The 16,847-nt window shown below is 35.0% G+C and overlaps 1 protein-coding gene across 1 annotated transcript in view; it reads left to right on the plus strand.

Moving 5' to 3' along the window:
• Positions 1 to 16,847, plus strand: part of Vps13 (vacuolar protein sorting 13C) — a 115,757-nt gene that overhangs the window by 91,229 nt on the left and 7,681 nt on the right. The window contains exons 42-52 of the mRNA XM_089632438.1: positions 11 to 157; positions 999 to 1,147; positions 3,426 to 3,557; positions 4,974 to 5,189; positions 7,254 to 7,419; positions 8,677 to 8,893; positions 9,023 to 9,198; positions 13,649 to 13,878; positions 14,876 to 15,071; positions 15,730 to 15,853; positions 15,961 to 16,076. Of these exons, the coding sequence (XP_089488564.1) occupies positions 11 to 157; positions 999 to 1,147; positions 3,426 to 3,557; positions 4,974 to 5,189; positions 7,254 to 7,419; positions 8,677 to 8,893; positions 9,023 to 9,198; positions 13,649 to 13,878; positions 14,876 to 15,071; positions 15,730 to 15,853; positions 15,961 to 16,076 (1,869 nt within the window). The remainder of the gene's footprint in view (positions 1 to 10; positions 158 to 998; positions 1,148 to 3,425; positions 3,558 to 4,973; positions 5,190 to 7,253; positions 7,420 to 8,676; positions 8,894 to 9,022; positions 9,199 to 13,648; positions 13,879 to 14,875; positions 15,072 to 15,729; positions 15,854 to 15,960; positions 16,077 to 16,847) is intronic.

Raw genomic sequence — 16,847 nt, forward strand, 5'->3', positions numbered from 1 at the left:
AACATTTCAGGTTGGCGCCAATTCAAGCACACCCCTTTGGCCCAAGTCGGAGAAGGAGGACAAGCTGATGAAAGTTAAAGCAGTTGACAAGCCGGGCATTAGCGCCCCATTCATATACACCGACCAGCACACCTCACTACTCAAACTGGACAATGAGGTAAAGAATACTTCTTTGCATGAGAATGAGAATCAAAAGTGATCAAATACTAAATATATGAATAACCCCTCTGACTAATGTGACTAACTCATGTGTCTCATAGAAATCCTTGTGTTATGGTGAGAAATATGATATATACAGGGTGTATCGGCACGTACCCGACAAACTTTAACCAGCTATTCCTTGGCACATTTGGAGTAAAAAATGTTATGGGCACTTTGCTGTCTGGTAACATTTTTTTTTAATAAAATTTTTTATTCATATTTTCACCACATGTCACCAATGTTTTATCCTTTGTCAAAGTTTGCAAACCCGTCTGGCAATATTTTGTTCGAGTTTCGTTGAATAATGTACGTACGTACCTACGTTGGCGCGCTTTTACAATCACAACGAAATGGCACTGCACCATTCGTCTCATTTTTAACTATTATTATTTAGTGTGTACGAAAGAGCGAGGACACTTTTTGACACACTTGCTAATAACAGCTGTTGAACTCGAGAAACAATGCAAATGACAGTGACGGAGTGTAGATTTTTTATTTATTTTTTGTTTTTAATGGAAAAAAAATGTTACCGGACAGCAAAGCGCCCATAACATTTTTTACTCCAAATGTGCTAAGGAATAGCTGGTTAAAGTTCGTCGGGTACTTGCCGATACACCCTGTATATATATAATATATGATAGAAAACACCACCTCATATATTCAAATCTAAAAGTTGACCACAAAATAATTAAAATGTTCACCTTTATTTAACCAAAAAAAATTTATTAATTACTTTTATATGAAATCACAAAAAGTGGGTGACAATAACGTTTGTGATATATTTCCATTTATTTCAGTATGGTGGCATAAATGTGGAGACCCTGGTGACAGAGGGGGGGGTTTACGTGACCCTGGGACAGTACCGACCCGGGCTTGCCCCCGCACTCATCATCAACCACACTCCCTACGACGTCAAGCTCTGGGAGAAGGAGAGCGTCAATATTAAGTGAGTACTATATTCCAACCCTTCCATTCCCACTCTTAAGTGGAATACAGTGGTACTGCTTAACTATTTATCAGTGGCGGCTTGTGACTAGTAGATACGCAATCTTGTACAAGATGCACTACGATCGTCCTGTACCTGGTTTAGCTAAATGTCCCGCCACCTCTTTCTTTGTATTGTTACAAATAAGATACATAGTGAGGTGGTTTGTGTATTGGCACTACATCATGTATTGTTACAAATAAGATACATAGTGAGGTGGTTTGTGTATTGGCACTACATCACTACATTTCGTGTATGCAAAATTGTTGTACCAGAGCCATGAGGGAGGTGGTGAGGAGATGAGCCGTACTGCATGGGTCATTTGAATGTGGAACCTCAAACACCTCATACAAAATATATTATGTTCTCTTGTAGTACTGTAGTTCTAAAACAATACAAATCCCCAGCGCAGCTATACCAATCACATGCGAAGGGGTTGACTGGTGGGGTCTGAAGGTGGTGGTAAAGGAGGGGGGGAATTAAATTTTTGTTATGTGAACACCGTGCAAGAGTCCCAACTTCTCTAAAGGGGGTGGGGGGGGGGTTGATGGAGGATAAAGGGGGGTATTTTTATTATTATGTGAACTTCGCTCAGTAGTCCCAACTGCTCAGTCCAACCGCCTGGAACCAGTTAGGGACAACAGTAATACATGCATACGTATGATGATTTTGGAACTTTTTTTTAAAATTTTTACAGCCGAAAAATAATCCTGCAAGCTAGTTATTTATGACAAGTGCGTTTTTACAAGCGGTAGGTACAATAAGCACATGGTAGTGATAATAAGACAATTTAGTGTTATTTTTCATGGAAACCTTGAACGAGGTAATGATAGTTATAATGCGTTGATTGTTTTGAAGAGGAAATTGAGAAGCATCAAAGCGAAATCTTTAAAACAATCATTTATCATTTTTTCTAATTATTTTTTTAGTAAGTAATACCTACTCGCATTTTGAAAATATACTGTACTTTTGCGAATACAGTAGAACCTCGTTAATTCGAAATCCACGGGAAATCAAAAATCAAATTTCGAATTAACGAATTCCCACCTAATTCGAAATTTTTATTAAAAAAAAAAAGATGCCGAAAATCGATTTTCTCGGCCGCCCCTTCAAATTCGGGTAGTATGTTAGGAGTAAATTCGTATTAATACGAATTATTCCTTTATTTTCACGTCCGACCCTTTAAATTCAGATATTCAAAATAAATTCGTAGAAATGCGATATATTTACGCGTAAATCTAGATTCCGCGGCCGATTTGCGTCGCAGTCGGCCATTTTAAATTCAAAATAAATTCGTAAAAATGCAATATATTTACGCGTAAATCGAAATTTCGATTTTTCGGCATTCTACCGCCACGGCTGTCTTTTAGATTCAGATTTACGAAATTTTATGATTTATTTTCGCAAAAATCGATTTCTTTCGAATTATATGAACAAATTTTTGTGCCCGGACAAAAATAAATTTCGAATTACGAATTTCGAATTAAAAAACCATTTTGGATGAAAAAAAATTTCTGTGGATTTTTATTTGGCGAAAATTTCGAATTACGCGTTTTTTCAAATTATCGGGGTTCGAATTAGCGGGGTTCTACTGTATATTGATAGTAGAGGCAGATAGGTAGGTACAAACAACTTTTAAAAAACCTACTTTGGATATGACGATTAACGGCTATAAGGAGCAAATATTAATCGGTCCCTTTGTGCTCGTCATAACCAAGTTTGACCGTATTTCATAATAAATAGAATTTAATAATGTGTAGTAATCATTTTGAATAATGTGTTATGAATCATTTAAGTTGATTCTTTTATAGTTACTGCTTTCACAATTGTGTCCGTTACTGCAACTTCCTAACCTGCTCTTGCCCTCCTTATCCCTACCTGTGGCAGAGGTAATCTTCTTTCTTTACTACTAATATATATATGTACACACACTAAATTTCACATATTTATTATTTAAAAAATAACCTGTAATGCTACATATTTACTATACAGTGAAACTCTCTTATACGGTTTTCCAAGGGACAGAAAAAAACTTCTTATGTGAAAACTTCTCTACATGTGCAAAACTTATTATCCATGAAAACATCTTCTGTGGTACCCTCAAAAGTGGGTTTCACTGATTATAAGTGGGTTTCATTGATGTATTTTATGCTCTTCCAATTTCACTATGTATATTAGTATGAAAAATATGTTTTTGTGTGTTGTATAGTATGTATTACTTGTATTTATTTATTTACAGAACTGTAAAAGGGATGCACAGTATGATGTATACATGGGAGAACCCAGCTGGACCGAGAATTATCATTTTTGAAGGATTCAAGAAGAAGGAAGTCGAAAATGACCTTCGGAAAGATGGATTTGGTGAATATATGTAAGAATGAAAAAATTTATTTTAATTTTATTTATTATGTGCATCTATATAAAAAGGTTTACATAAAATTTTTTTGGCTTTGCCTGTCTCACTAGGAAATCCTGTGCCGAGACAGACTAGTTTACAAATATTTTATAATATTAAAATAAAGTACATTTTTCAATAAAGCAAAAATATTTGACAAAAATTATCTCTCATGTTTCACCTGTTTCATTTTATAGTAGTGGCTTCTGAGGTAAGGCCTTTCTCCCATTGAGGCGAGACATTGGCACTATTGGTGAATCAGTGTTTCTTCATCCTCATATTTCCTACAGCTTTTTCTGTTTATCTTCATTATGTTCTCAGGGTTATTGTTGAATTTTGGTGTTATTCATAAATATTAAAAAAAATATTCCATTAACCTTCGACATGACATGTGTTACATTGAGGGGTCACTGAGATACCGCACACATGTTATCATGCCCATGTTTTTATGTTTTGTAATATAATAGTTGAAATAAAATAAAATAAAATAATGGAATTACAAAAATTTCAGATATTTTGGTTACCCCTATTGGCAACGGTAAGGTTAGTAAAGCTCACCTCTGTTGTAATCGGGTGTTATGTAATGTTTCCTGATTCCACAGCGGGTCTTCCCAGGTGTCTTACCCTTCTTTCCACTAAGGATATACATGAATTGGGGTTTCTTCACCTTCTTCATATTTACTACAGCTATGTTCTTATTAGTGCTTTATTCAAATGCAATTTGCAATTCTATGTGATGAGATCCCTGAGGCATATATGTATCTGGTAAAATCATAACACTAGATCTCAGGGTTAAAAACATAGCAAATAATAAGTAACAACAAATACATACAACATTTCAACGAAAAAGCTTCTTACACTATGACACTAAACTCTACAGCAAAATCCCACTCTCATTCAAAAATCACAACAACTTTACAAGATTTAAATCTCAAATAAAAATCTGGATACATATCATAGGGAGATCAGAAATAGAAAATATGTATGTATATTGACTAACTGTACTAAAAAACATTAAATATTACATTTATAATTCTTTCAGAAAAAAAAAATACATCATGTGTTTATAATTATGTACTTCATATTATTCATACTATTAGATTTTAATATGTAAATATAATCCTCCGCACAGGAGATCCCAGTGAGGATATCATTATCTCTGTTTAAAATAAAATGAAGATAATAAAATATTCATTATTATTATTAAATACTTGAGTCAGGCCGTGTCAAGAGTCAGAATAACAACAGAATGTATGAGACAATATATGAATGTGAATGAAGCAAGAAGTGTGTACCTAGACAGAGTAGTATGGCGGTCTCTGCTTGCCTACCCCTGTGGAGAAACGGCGTGATGGTTAGTTTGTTAATTTACAATTAGTTATGTATTTTCAGGTTAGGAAATGAAGCCCGTGCATACTGGTCCTCTTTCCTGGACGGCATGCAGCGAGTGCTACTGTTCACACCCGAGGTGACCGTAGCGCACTCGGCGCACATGGCCGGGGAGGCGGGCGCCATCAAGACGGAGGTCACGCTGTCTATGCACGGCATCGGGCTGTCGTTGGTGAACAACGACATCCGCCAAGAGATCATGTACATCAGTATAGCCAGGTTCGTACAACTACCTATAACTATAACTATACAATATACCATATCATATAACATATCATAACATCCAAATTCCTCTATTTTCTACACAACAATTATATTTACAAAGGGATAAAATATTTTAATAGTCTTCCCGAAGAATTAAAAAAAAAAATAACATATTTGATATTATTCAAGAAAAAAGTAAAAGTAAATTTAAAAAACTGAATACGCATAACATTATTAAAAAAATGCAGTAACTTCATTTCGAGCCATATTTATAATATAAATATTATATTACATATAATATTATCACATCCTGTACTATCATACACTCTATGAGTTTACTTTTATTCCTCTCTTCATCGGGGTAGAAATACTAAAAAACATATTTTTTTACTATTTTATTATTATTATATTCAACAAGAGTATTTGTGCACACATTATTTTTCTTTAAAGTACAAACAATATAATGTGTATTAATAATTGAGTTCACATCGTTTTATAGTAAAATTATTGCAAGACAGATTACATTCAAATTACTGCTACATATCTGGCGGTAGCGGTCGGTGGCTTCTCGTAGAAGGGATGCTGGACAATAAGTAGGTATATCCTACTATCAAATATATCTTATCTATAGACACAAACGAGATGCAATTACTAACAAAAATTTTATGTACATATATCAAATTAGCCCTATAAATCTTCTACGGTCTGCAACATCAATTACAAATCCAAAATTAAACTTAATAAATAGGTAATTGAGGGATATCCAATGTTTCAATAATTCAGCTTCACTAATTCAAGCCAAACTATCAAATGTGTCAATCAATCAATTCACTAATTCACAATTCAATCAATTCACAATTCGATTCGTATTTTGTATGCTATTCTGTGTATTACATCCATAAGCATTGGTTACCTATTATTTTTGACTTTAGAACACAAGGGATGCGTAGCATCCAAAGGGTGAATGAAGGAACTGCACCTACTATCTGTTGTCGGTTGTCATTGCTTTATGCATTTGCAAATTGAGTATATTGCATCATTTTAAATGTGCCCAGAATTTCGACGGTGCATGCCCTGTCGGTTTCGCATTAATGCCCATATTTTGCAGGCTTAAAATCACAAGAAATTAGTTTTCTAGCATAGACATATGAATATTAGTAGACCTGCCCTAAGTGATTAAAAGCGTATTATCCCCACTCCCCATACCGGTTCCATTGAGCCGGCTGGGCACGCGTACGGCCTCAAGTGATATTTGAAAACGTGACGTCATCATTCTTGTGCGAACTATGGTCGAGGCATCATCGGTTCATTTTACGAAATAACACGGCAAAATGTTTACTTGTACTATGAAAACTGGTAAAAATAGATGCGAAAAAAGAGAATAAACCCAATTGTCGTATTACATTCCATATATAAGCATTATTTTATTTTATTTTAAGCATATTCACATCGTATAATATGAATCAGTTGTTACTATCACATCGAGAAACGTCTGGACGCGAAACACAAAGCTGGTTGGTTGCTGGGAAGTAAATTATGAACATTTATAAAAGTGTCTTAACTAAATACTCTGAAACTAACTACGACTCTGAATATAGAAGCTGCCTTACTTTGCCGAATTTGGACTTCGCAAATTTGTTCATAACGTGGCGAGTAATTTGCGCTCCCATGTAAAAATGTCTATTCATTCAAAGCAGATTTTACTTTTAAGAAGTAAATGGTGATATTATAATGCGAGATGCCTATTTACTGTCAGATTGATTTATTGACGAATCACAGTCATCTTCACTCCCTTCGTTCTTCAACAGTTGATTTTACCCCTCGCCTTTATCTTCTCGTCTATTAATTCCTATGTCTGTGTTTTCTAGTCATGTCAATTCTCACCTTTTTGTTAGTTTAATATTTTTACTGTATCCAAATGTATGAAATGAAGCCATTTGTTTACTTTGATAATTATTTTTTAGAGGGAAATGATCCAGAAGGATAAACAATCATGACCAAGTCCTATTATGTGTATTTTCAGTGTTTTTTTAGTGATATTTTTTATATATTTTATTGATGTGATGTATATGTTTGTAGTTCTGGTGTGATTTGGGAGGTGGGCAAGCACGTGAACAAGCGCTACAAGGCGCTCAGCATCACGGAGACAGCCATGGTGGAGGACGCCTATCAGAGGTTCCTGGCGGAGTGTGAGGTGGCCGGGAAGACTGTTCCCGGGAGGGTGCTCATCGATACTAAGACAGAGGTATCTACTTAAATCTCCTTTCTATTTAATTTATAAGGCTCTTGGTTGTGTGAATTTTTGGTGATCGAGTCAGAGACTAGTGTACACCATCGCTAGTCACTACAAACCAATCCAAGCAACAACTTCCTCTTATAAAGGATAACAGGTATGCGCTGCCCTTTTTGTGGCATTATTACATTTTTCATGAAAATTAAATCACAGATGTACAGGTAAATCAATTTAAAGAAATGATTGCTTGTCCAAAGGTGTACTGTATGGATAAAAACATAATTAAATTTAATAATTATTTGTTTTCTGTTGGGAAAATGATGAATGAAAAAATGTTGATTTGAATTGAATTGTGAGTCTTAATTTAAACGTATTTGATGAACGTCACTAGAATACTGTTATAATGTTATAAACTAGGGTGTTGGTGTATGTTATGCAGATTTTCAAGGTGTTCTGATTTCAATTATTGATTTTAAATGGGCCATGAACATTATTAGCATGAAACCGCGCTCACAAAAGTATCGCCAACATTGTTCACCCACTCCTGCAAAATTGCATTTATGCACAGTAACACCCCGCCTTTGTTTCTACCTACACACCAAATGGATAACTTTAATTCACTACGCTACTTTGATAGTTTAACAGTTTGGTTATAGCTCAGTGACAGTTTGCACGCTTTCATGCCATATTTTCCTATTCTATTATCTATAGTTATACAACTTATCATACGATAATGAGAAAAAAATGTAGCTTAAATTTTTTCCATAGTAATATTATGGTAAATGAATAATTTTGTAGAGGGTGTTGTTAGGGTCGATTTAGTCTTCTAACAAATATATATTTATATAAAGAAGCTTGACTTTGGGGGCCGGCAGGGGGGCGGAAATTTAAAAAACTTGACCTTCAAAATAAGAGGAAGGTCACTGTCTAAGGTCAGGTTGTTTCACAGATTTTGAACAATTCATTAAATTTCTAAGTTGATTTTCAAGTTCCATGAAGGTTATATCAAAGTTCTGGTATTATATCACTATTGGCCAGTTGTTTCACAAAACTGAAATAATAACATAAATTGGATAGAACCTTCACAGAATGTGAAAATTAACTTTGAAATTTAAAGAATTGTTCACATTCTCTGAAACAACCCGTTCTAAGTCAGATTTCAGAAAACTCTGTGTAAACTCGATGCTGGCGACTTCCGCTATATTCAATACATTTTTGAAATATTCTTGCCAAATTCGGTCATCACTAATTAACTGTTATTTAATTCAGGTTGACTTTGAGTCCATGAAGATGCTCCGTCCCAACAAGCGCTTCATCCGGCGCACCATGCAGCCCGGCCTGTGGGCGCAGTACGGCGCGGGCAGTCACCGCTCCCAGCTGCACGCGCGGCTGCATCGCCTGCAGGCTGACCAACAGCTGCCAGCACCCACCTTCCCAGTGGTGCTGGCGCCTGTACCGCCCCCGCGCAGTGTGGCCTCGCATCAAGGTAATACATACATGTCTTATGGCAGCAAATGAAACATTGAGTGTATCCCCCTGCACAAAGTTTACAAAGTTATGTCTATGCCTCACCAAACATTACACATATGTTATTAAGTAAATGATACCATTTCAGCCATGAAGCCGTTTGTGGAGTTGTGCATTGTGCAGCGTCTCATGGAGCACACCAATGTGAAGCAGTACAAGTACTACAAGTTACTGGTGCAGGAGTTCCACGTCAAGATAGACATGGGCCTCATCAACGCCATCCTGGGCATGTTTCCAGCAGAGGAGATATCGGAGAGCGCTGCCGTGAGTCAAATCCCGTCCCAAATATTGTCAAATCATTTTGTTGTGTACAACGAATCTTGCAGAATGTCAGATTTTATCAAGAGCCACATTTTTACCAAAACTTATGATTGTTATCTTTTCTACCCTTTTTTTTTATTAAAATTCCACTCTTGTAAGTGGGTACTCTTACAGCTATGTAATATTATCCTCCTTCAGGCAAAATCATCACAACACAATTTTGAGATAACATACTTTTATAGTTATTAATATGATGGTGGTAAATTGTTTTTTTTTTTAAAGTTTTATCTTTATATCTATACCTGAATAATACCTGAAACAAATTCACGGATTCATTTAAGGCGAAGATTAATGCCAAATCACTATTTTGATTTTTTTATTTATTTATTTTTATTTTTTTATTTATTAACATTCAAACCTGCTAAACTACTTATGTAGTTTGTCAGCAGGTACATAATGACAACATTTTTGCAATAACATGGTACAATGGTAAACAGTATTTAGGTATGTACAGTAGAACCTCGTTAATTCGAAATCCAGCAGACATCAAAAATCAAATTTCGAATTAACGAATTCCCACGTAATTCGAAATTTTATGGACCAAAAAAAAAAAAAAAATGCTGAAAGTTCCGAGTTCGAGTTCCTCGGCCGCCCCTTTAAATTCGGGTGGTATCTTTGGAGTAAATTCGTATTAATACCAATTATTCCCGAAATCGAATTTTTGCAGCCAATTTCCGTCGCGATCGGCCCTTCAAGTTCTGTTATTCTAAGCAAATTCATAAAAATACCACACATTTCCGCGTAAATCAAATTTTCGCGGCCGATTAACGTCGCGGCCAGTCCTTTAAACTCGGATATTCGAAAAATACGATATATCTATGCGTAAACCGAAATTTCGCGGCTGATTTCGGTAGCGGCCGAACCTCTAAATTCAGATATTTATAATAAATTCGTAATAATACGATATATTTCCGCGTAAATCGAATTCTCTCGGCAGATATTCGTCGCGGCCGGCCTTTTAAATTCAGATATTTGAAGTATATTCCTAAAAATATGTCGTATTTCCGCGTAAATTGAAATTTAGCGTTCGAATTCCGTCGCAGCCGTCCCTTTGAATTCAGATATTTGGTATAAATTCATAAAACTACGGCATATTTCCGCATAAAACGAATTTTCTCGGCCCTTCAAACTCGGATATTAGGAATAAATTGGAAAAAATTCGACATTCCAGTGTAAATCGATTCCGATTTACAAAATTATAATACTAATTAGGACGATGTATAACCACGTAAAAATACACTTTTTGGCATTTTGCCGTTATGGCTGTCTTTTAGATTCAGATTTACGAAATTTTATGATTTATTTTCAAAAAATTGAAGTTTTTCGAATTACACAGACAAATTTTTGTGTGCGGACAAAAATAAATTTCGAATTACGAATTAACGAATTTCGAATTAAAAAACCATTTTGTATGAAAATTTTTTTCTGTGGATATTTTTTTGGCGAAAATTTCGAATTACGCGTTTTTTAGAATTATCAGGGTTCGAATTAACGGGGTTCTACTGTATAATGTTGATGATAAATGAACAATAAATGATAAGTTGGTTACATTACAGAATTGTATAAATATAAATATATAAGAAGTTGTATAAGCCTCATATAACAAAACAAGCACATATGAATTTAATATGAACAAATGAATATAATCAATCAAGTACTTCCATGGTTTTAATATATATAAGGTAATACAAATTTATAACGATTTTCCATTTCCCTAGAATGTGAATTCCAATTAGGAAAACAAGGTCTTCAGTAGTGCATCAATATAAATCCTCAGTATCTAATAGCCATTTCCTTAGATTATATTTGACTTTGGCTGTAAAAACGTTTATATTTTTAATTGTCATTGGTAGTTTATTAAATATTCTGGGTACAGTAAAGTTTAGGGTTCTTTCACCGTATTGGTACATTTCGGGACCACCAATCCTTCATTTTGGGTGAATCTTGTATTGTGAAACTCTTTCCCTATACAAGGAATCAGACAATATAAGATGTTGACTTACAATATTATAAAACAATAATCCTCTGACAGGTAAAACATTCAGAGACTTGTATATTAATTTAGTGTCGCTTCTGTGTGCATTGGTATATTTATGGATTAAAATTTTTGTAAGGGAGTTTTGTAATGTTTGGATATAACTTGCATTAGTTTTACAAGAATGTCCCCAAGAAGTGATTCCATAACACATTGTGGATTCAGCCAGAGATAGGTAGATTAATTAAAGTACTTATAGGCACAAAATATTTTATTTTATAAATTCTACCCACAATAGACCGTAGACGTTTACAAACATTAGTAATGTGTACATCCCATTTCATGTGGCAGTCAATAGTAACACCCAAATATACATAATTTTTGACAAAATCAATGGTTTCATATGAAGAGGGCTGTGCAACATTTCTGTGTAAGCAGTCAAAAGTATGTGTATATAACGAAGGGATTAAATTGTATCTGGCGTGTGGTGATCTTATGTGCATAATTTTAGTTTTTTAGGCATTTATTATGAGACCCGCGTCATGAGACCATTTTAGGAGAGCAATAAAATCAAGATGCATAAGGTTCATTACAGTAATCAAATCGTCGTGTGATATTACGAGTGCCGTATCGTCTGCGTACACAAAATGTTTAACGAAAGAAAACAATTTACTCATAATTGAGACGTATATAATATACAGGGTTAGCCCTAAAATTGACCCCTGTGCAACACCTGTTGAAATATATTTTCTTTTGCTAAATTTTTTTTAGTATTTTTACTGTTATTTGTCGATCCCATAATAATTTTTTTAACAAAACTAGTAGCTTTCCTTGTATTCCTATTGCATCCATTGTTTCTAAAAGTTTATTTTTATCAATGGTATCAAACGCCTTCGAGTTATCTATGAATAAAACCAACACATGTTTTTTTAAATTTAATTCATGATTTACGTGATTTGTAAATTCCTGAAGCAACATTTCCGTACTTTTTTTCTTTTGAAAACCACACTGGTTGGGATCTAGCAAGGAGAAGGATTCTAAATATTTGTTAAGTTTTGTAGAAATGTATTTTTCAAGTATTTTTTCTAGGGCTGGCAAAATGCTAATTGGCCTATAATTTTGTACATCTGTATGTTTGCCGCCTTTGTAAATCGGTCTAATGATACTACTTTTAAGTTCATTTGGAATCACTGCTTGTTTTAAAATTATATTGATAAAATGAGTTATAACAGGCCCTAAAATATGAATATATTTCTTAATGTCAAACATTCGAATGTTGTCAATCCCTGGTGACTTTGAATTGTTTAGTTTGCTAACAATGATATTAATTTCTTCCCAGGTAGCTCTTGGTAGGTACACACTATGTTGAACTTCTGTCGGTCGAAGCTATATAATTACATTTGTGTATCATAGAGCTAACACTGCCCGTAAAATATTCAACAAAATTATTTGCTACAGTTTCTTCATTATGCGTGTTTAACATATATTTTGAGATTATTTCGTCACAACTACTTTTAGACCTGTACATTTAGGTAAAGTTGAATATATGTTTGTAACTCGCTAAAACTACACTAGCTTTATATTTTTATCACAATGTACTTTAACAAGTTATATTTTAGACACAAAATACGAGCATTTCCTGGCATTAAATAACTGTGTCATGTCCCGCGTGGCCTCGAGCGAGATGTCAAACTCTAAGCCAATGAGATCTGAGACCCACAATGTTTTTTTCTATAAGAAAATAGAATTGGACGTGTCGGTTTCAATGGGTTTCAAGGCCAGAGCGGAGTTATATGCCCCTGGTAGGAAATAAACTATCATTTTTTCACTTAAAGTTGGTTTTCAAGCAAAGTGCAAACACGAAACGAACGTAAGGTGTGAAAAAACAGCGTCATATAAACAAAAACATCATATGACCTGAAATGCTACACTACAGTGTTGCCAGTAGAGAGAGAAATATGGCAAGTCGAGAAAAAGGGCAAATATAGGGAATAAACACGTGAAACGTAAATAAAAAGGGCGAAAGAGCAAGCTCTCTCTCATAATGGATTCCAGGCATCGATAAGAAATACAAAATATAACTTTTTTGATTTGAGCTTTCGTTTTCGAGTAAATCGAGTTAGAAGTTGCAATTTTTTAGGTCAAATTTGAAAAAATCGGTCACTGGGGTGTTAACATCAGCTGTTTAATGTCTTTTAAAATATAAAAACATAGATTCGGCTCCAAAAGTTTTTAACCCGTTAGTTGCAGAAAAAAATGGAAAAAAGTTAAGAAAAAAAATTCAAAATGCCCATATCGAAAAAAAAAATTCTCTACACCGGTTTCCCATTTGTACTACGAGTTTCCTGATACTGTGTATAAGTTTGCCATTGGGTGTTGGTGACTAGATTTAACATAGTCTCGTTGATATGTTTGCAGGCGGAGATGTTTGCCCTGGACATGGAGGCGGCTGGCAGACCTCTGGAGTCCGTGGTGGCAGAATACACGGCCTCCGACCAAAAGCACTTCTATGACCTGCTCCACCTCTCCCCGCTGAAGGTGCACGTGTCCTTCTCGCTGGGAGGGGCCCAGCAGCTGCCCACCTTTGTAGGGACCCTGCTGCAAGGTCTCGGGGTCACGCTCACGGATATGAACGATGTCATTTTCAAGTAGGTTATGTTTTCAAATTAAAATCTACAGTGATTTCTACAGACTGCAGAAAAAAATACTGTACCTACAGCAAAATCGACTGCCTATATTCTGAGGCACAACTATGCAAGAAAAATAAAAAAATGTTATACTGCATTTCTCATAAATGAAGCGTTTATCAGAAAGACTTGCGTAAAAAGTGGGAAATAATGTATATTTGACTGGTCGGTGACTGAGTTGACATCGCGTTTGGGTCCCACCGAGGCGTTGTGTGTTCAATTCGTCAGTTGGCTAAGCAACATTTTCCGCTTACTGTGGTGGTAGTAAGAGATTTTCAATATTGTCAGGTTATTCGTAACCCGGTAATGTTAATAAATTTTTTTTATTTTTTATTTTTTATTGTTATTAAGTTTAATTTGTAGAACTCCATTTTATTTTTTTTATATATACAATAATATTATTATTGGGTTTATAAAAACAGTTTATTTTTAAACAAGTTCTGCTGTGTAATTATTATTACGCGTGACAGCTGTTTCGCCCTCTGAAGGCACTATCAAACTGTGGGTAGCCCACTTACAGACGATACATTTATATTATTTCTAGGTAGGTATTTTAATTTCAATATTAAGAAATCAGTAATTGAAATTAAAATACCTACCTAGAAATAATATAAATGTATCGTCTGTAAGTGGGCTACCCACAGTTTGATAATGCCTTCAGAGGGCGAAACAGCTGTCACGCGTAATAATAATTACACAGCAGAACTTGTTTAAAAATAAACTGTTTTTATAAACCCAATAATAATATTATTGTATATATAAAAAAAAATAAAAAATAAAAAAATATTTTTTCTATATTTGTCGGTTTATCTCTCGTGGTTTGTAAAAAATGATCTATTATACTATATTATTAACATGTAACAATTTTTATCCATTAAATGCATGAGAAGATTGCGTAGTCCAGGGAAAGTCTTGGGACATAAATTCAGTCAGTTTATGCTACAATTGTATATTTCAGGTTGGCCTATTACGAGAGGACCTATGAGTTTATGTCACAGAAGGAGCTGATCGCCACGGCCACCAGCCACTACACGGGTCAGGCCTTGAAGCAGCTCTACGTGCTGGTGCTAGGGCTCGATGTTATCGGAAACCCCTATGGGCTGGTCATCGGGCTGACCAAGGGGGTTGAGGATCTGTTCTACGAACCTTTCCAGGTATTATATGAGATATAAATAACTTGTTATGGCTAGACCACAAGCATCTCTTGCCATGTGCACAAAGGGCGTGGTTTATTTGATGGAACTGTGGGTTAATATAGAAATCACAGACAGAAATAAGCATATCGTCGACGAAGACACAATACTAAGCGACATACAGTCTAAAAATCACTTTTTTTAATGATTTTCCAATCCGATTTTCGCCTTAGTTAATAGTACTACCATTAGATATCGCACACAGTAATTCCAGATAATCGACATTGGTTATATTTTGAATGAAATACCGCCCATCTCAAATTCTCCCGTCACAAAATACTTTTGACGTTCCACGGAAAGTTGATGCTCCTCAAAATTTTTTTTGTTCCTCTTGCTCAATTAGGCATTTGGGCGGTATTGTTTATTCATCGACGATATTTGACAGGTTGAAAGGAATAAACTAATATGTCTTGCGATCATATTGATTGTTGATCAATATGATCGTCCATTGGAATCTTGAATACAATATCTATGAACCCTGTGATTCATGGTGATGACCTTTTCACTAAGCACAACTTGTCTTGAGAAGGAAGTAACTTTCTAATCTATGAGTTAACTAATCGTCCTACCTAACTATCGATCACCTCAATTGCTGATATGGTTTTGTTATTTTCAATAGGGTGCTATCCAAGGCCCGGGAGAGTTTGCCGAAGGATTGATGTTAGGGGTGCGCTCTCTCTTTGGTCATGCTGTGGGCGGTGCCGCTGGAGCTGTATCTCGTATCACTGGAGCCATGGGGCACGGTAAACTACAACTCATTTTACTTAAGCTTATTTTGCTTACATTCTTTACACTAATGTAATTATATTTAACGGATTATCTTTATGTAATCGTCCCTCTTCAATTGTAGGATTGGCGGCTCTATCGCTAGACTCTGAATACCAGCGTAAGAGACGTGACAACATCAGCAAGCCACCGGCTAACTTGCAGGAAGGCATAGCGCGCAGTGGAAAAGGATTGCTTATGGTGAGTTGCTACAAACAAGTATATATTTAGTTGTACCTTCTTGGCATTGCTGCTGTCTGTTGGCATGTGCAAGTCGCAATTCAAAAATGTGTTCACAACACCTCGGTGCAGGTAAACTAAGGCAAAACTTATACAGTCCATTCCGCTTACTTGGGACACATCAGGCCTATTGTCCCAAATAAGCAAAGTTTAAGGTATATAAAAAAAATATTAATACCCTTCATGCGGGTGAAAACAAGGGTCCCCTTAGAGAAAATTAATTTTGTTTTAAATCTTTGAAAATAATACATATATTTTAATTTTTAAAAATTTCGTAGTACTCACAACACCCCAACCATAAAATTATTGTCTGAATATTGTAATATGAGTCCGAAAACTGAAGTTAAAGTCAGTGTTGGGTAATTTATTACATTTATTTGTAAAAAATGCATATATTTTATTAGTTTACAGTTTTTTTTAATTTTTGCACAAATCATTACAAAAAAGGTGCGGTAAGTGTAAGGATATATTACGCGTTCTGCGGGTTTAAATATAGTTTCCTTTTGATAAAATATTCTTCCACACAAAAGACAAGAATTTGAAGATGGAGAAAACTTGGTTTATATTTTTAAATACATGCATATACATACAGTTGGGAACAAAGAGATTGATATTAAATATTTGTATATAATTATCGGACAGCCTTTTCCGCCATTCAAGTAGGACCGGCGTAAAAGGTAGAAATATCCGTCCGCCGGTGTGTTCATATATATTTACAGAGCTTTATTTATA

The sequence above is a fragment of the Hesperophylax consimilis genome, chromosome 6 (assembly GCF_061612785.1).
Source record: "Hesperophylax consimilis isolate HC1 chromosome 6, BYU_Hcon_1.0, whole genome shotgun sequence".
NCBI classification, from domain to species: Eukaryota; Metazoa; Arthropoda; class Insecta; order Trichoptera; family Limnephilidae; genus Hesperophylax; species Hesperophylax consimilis.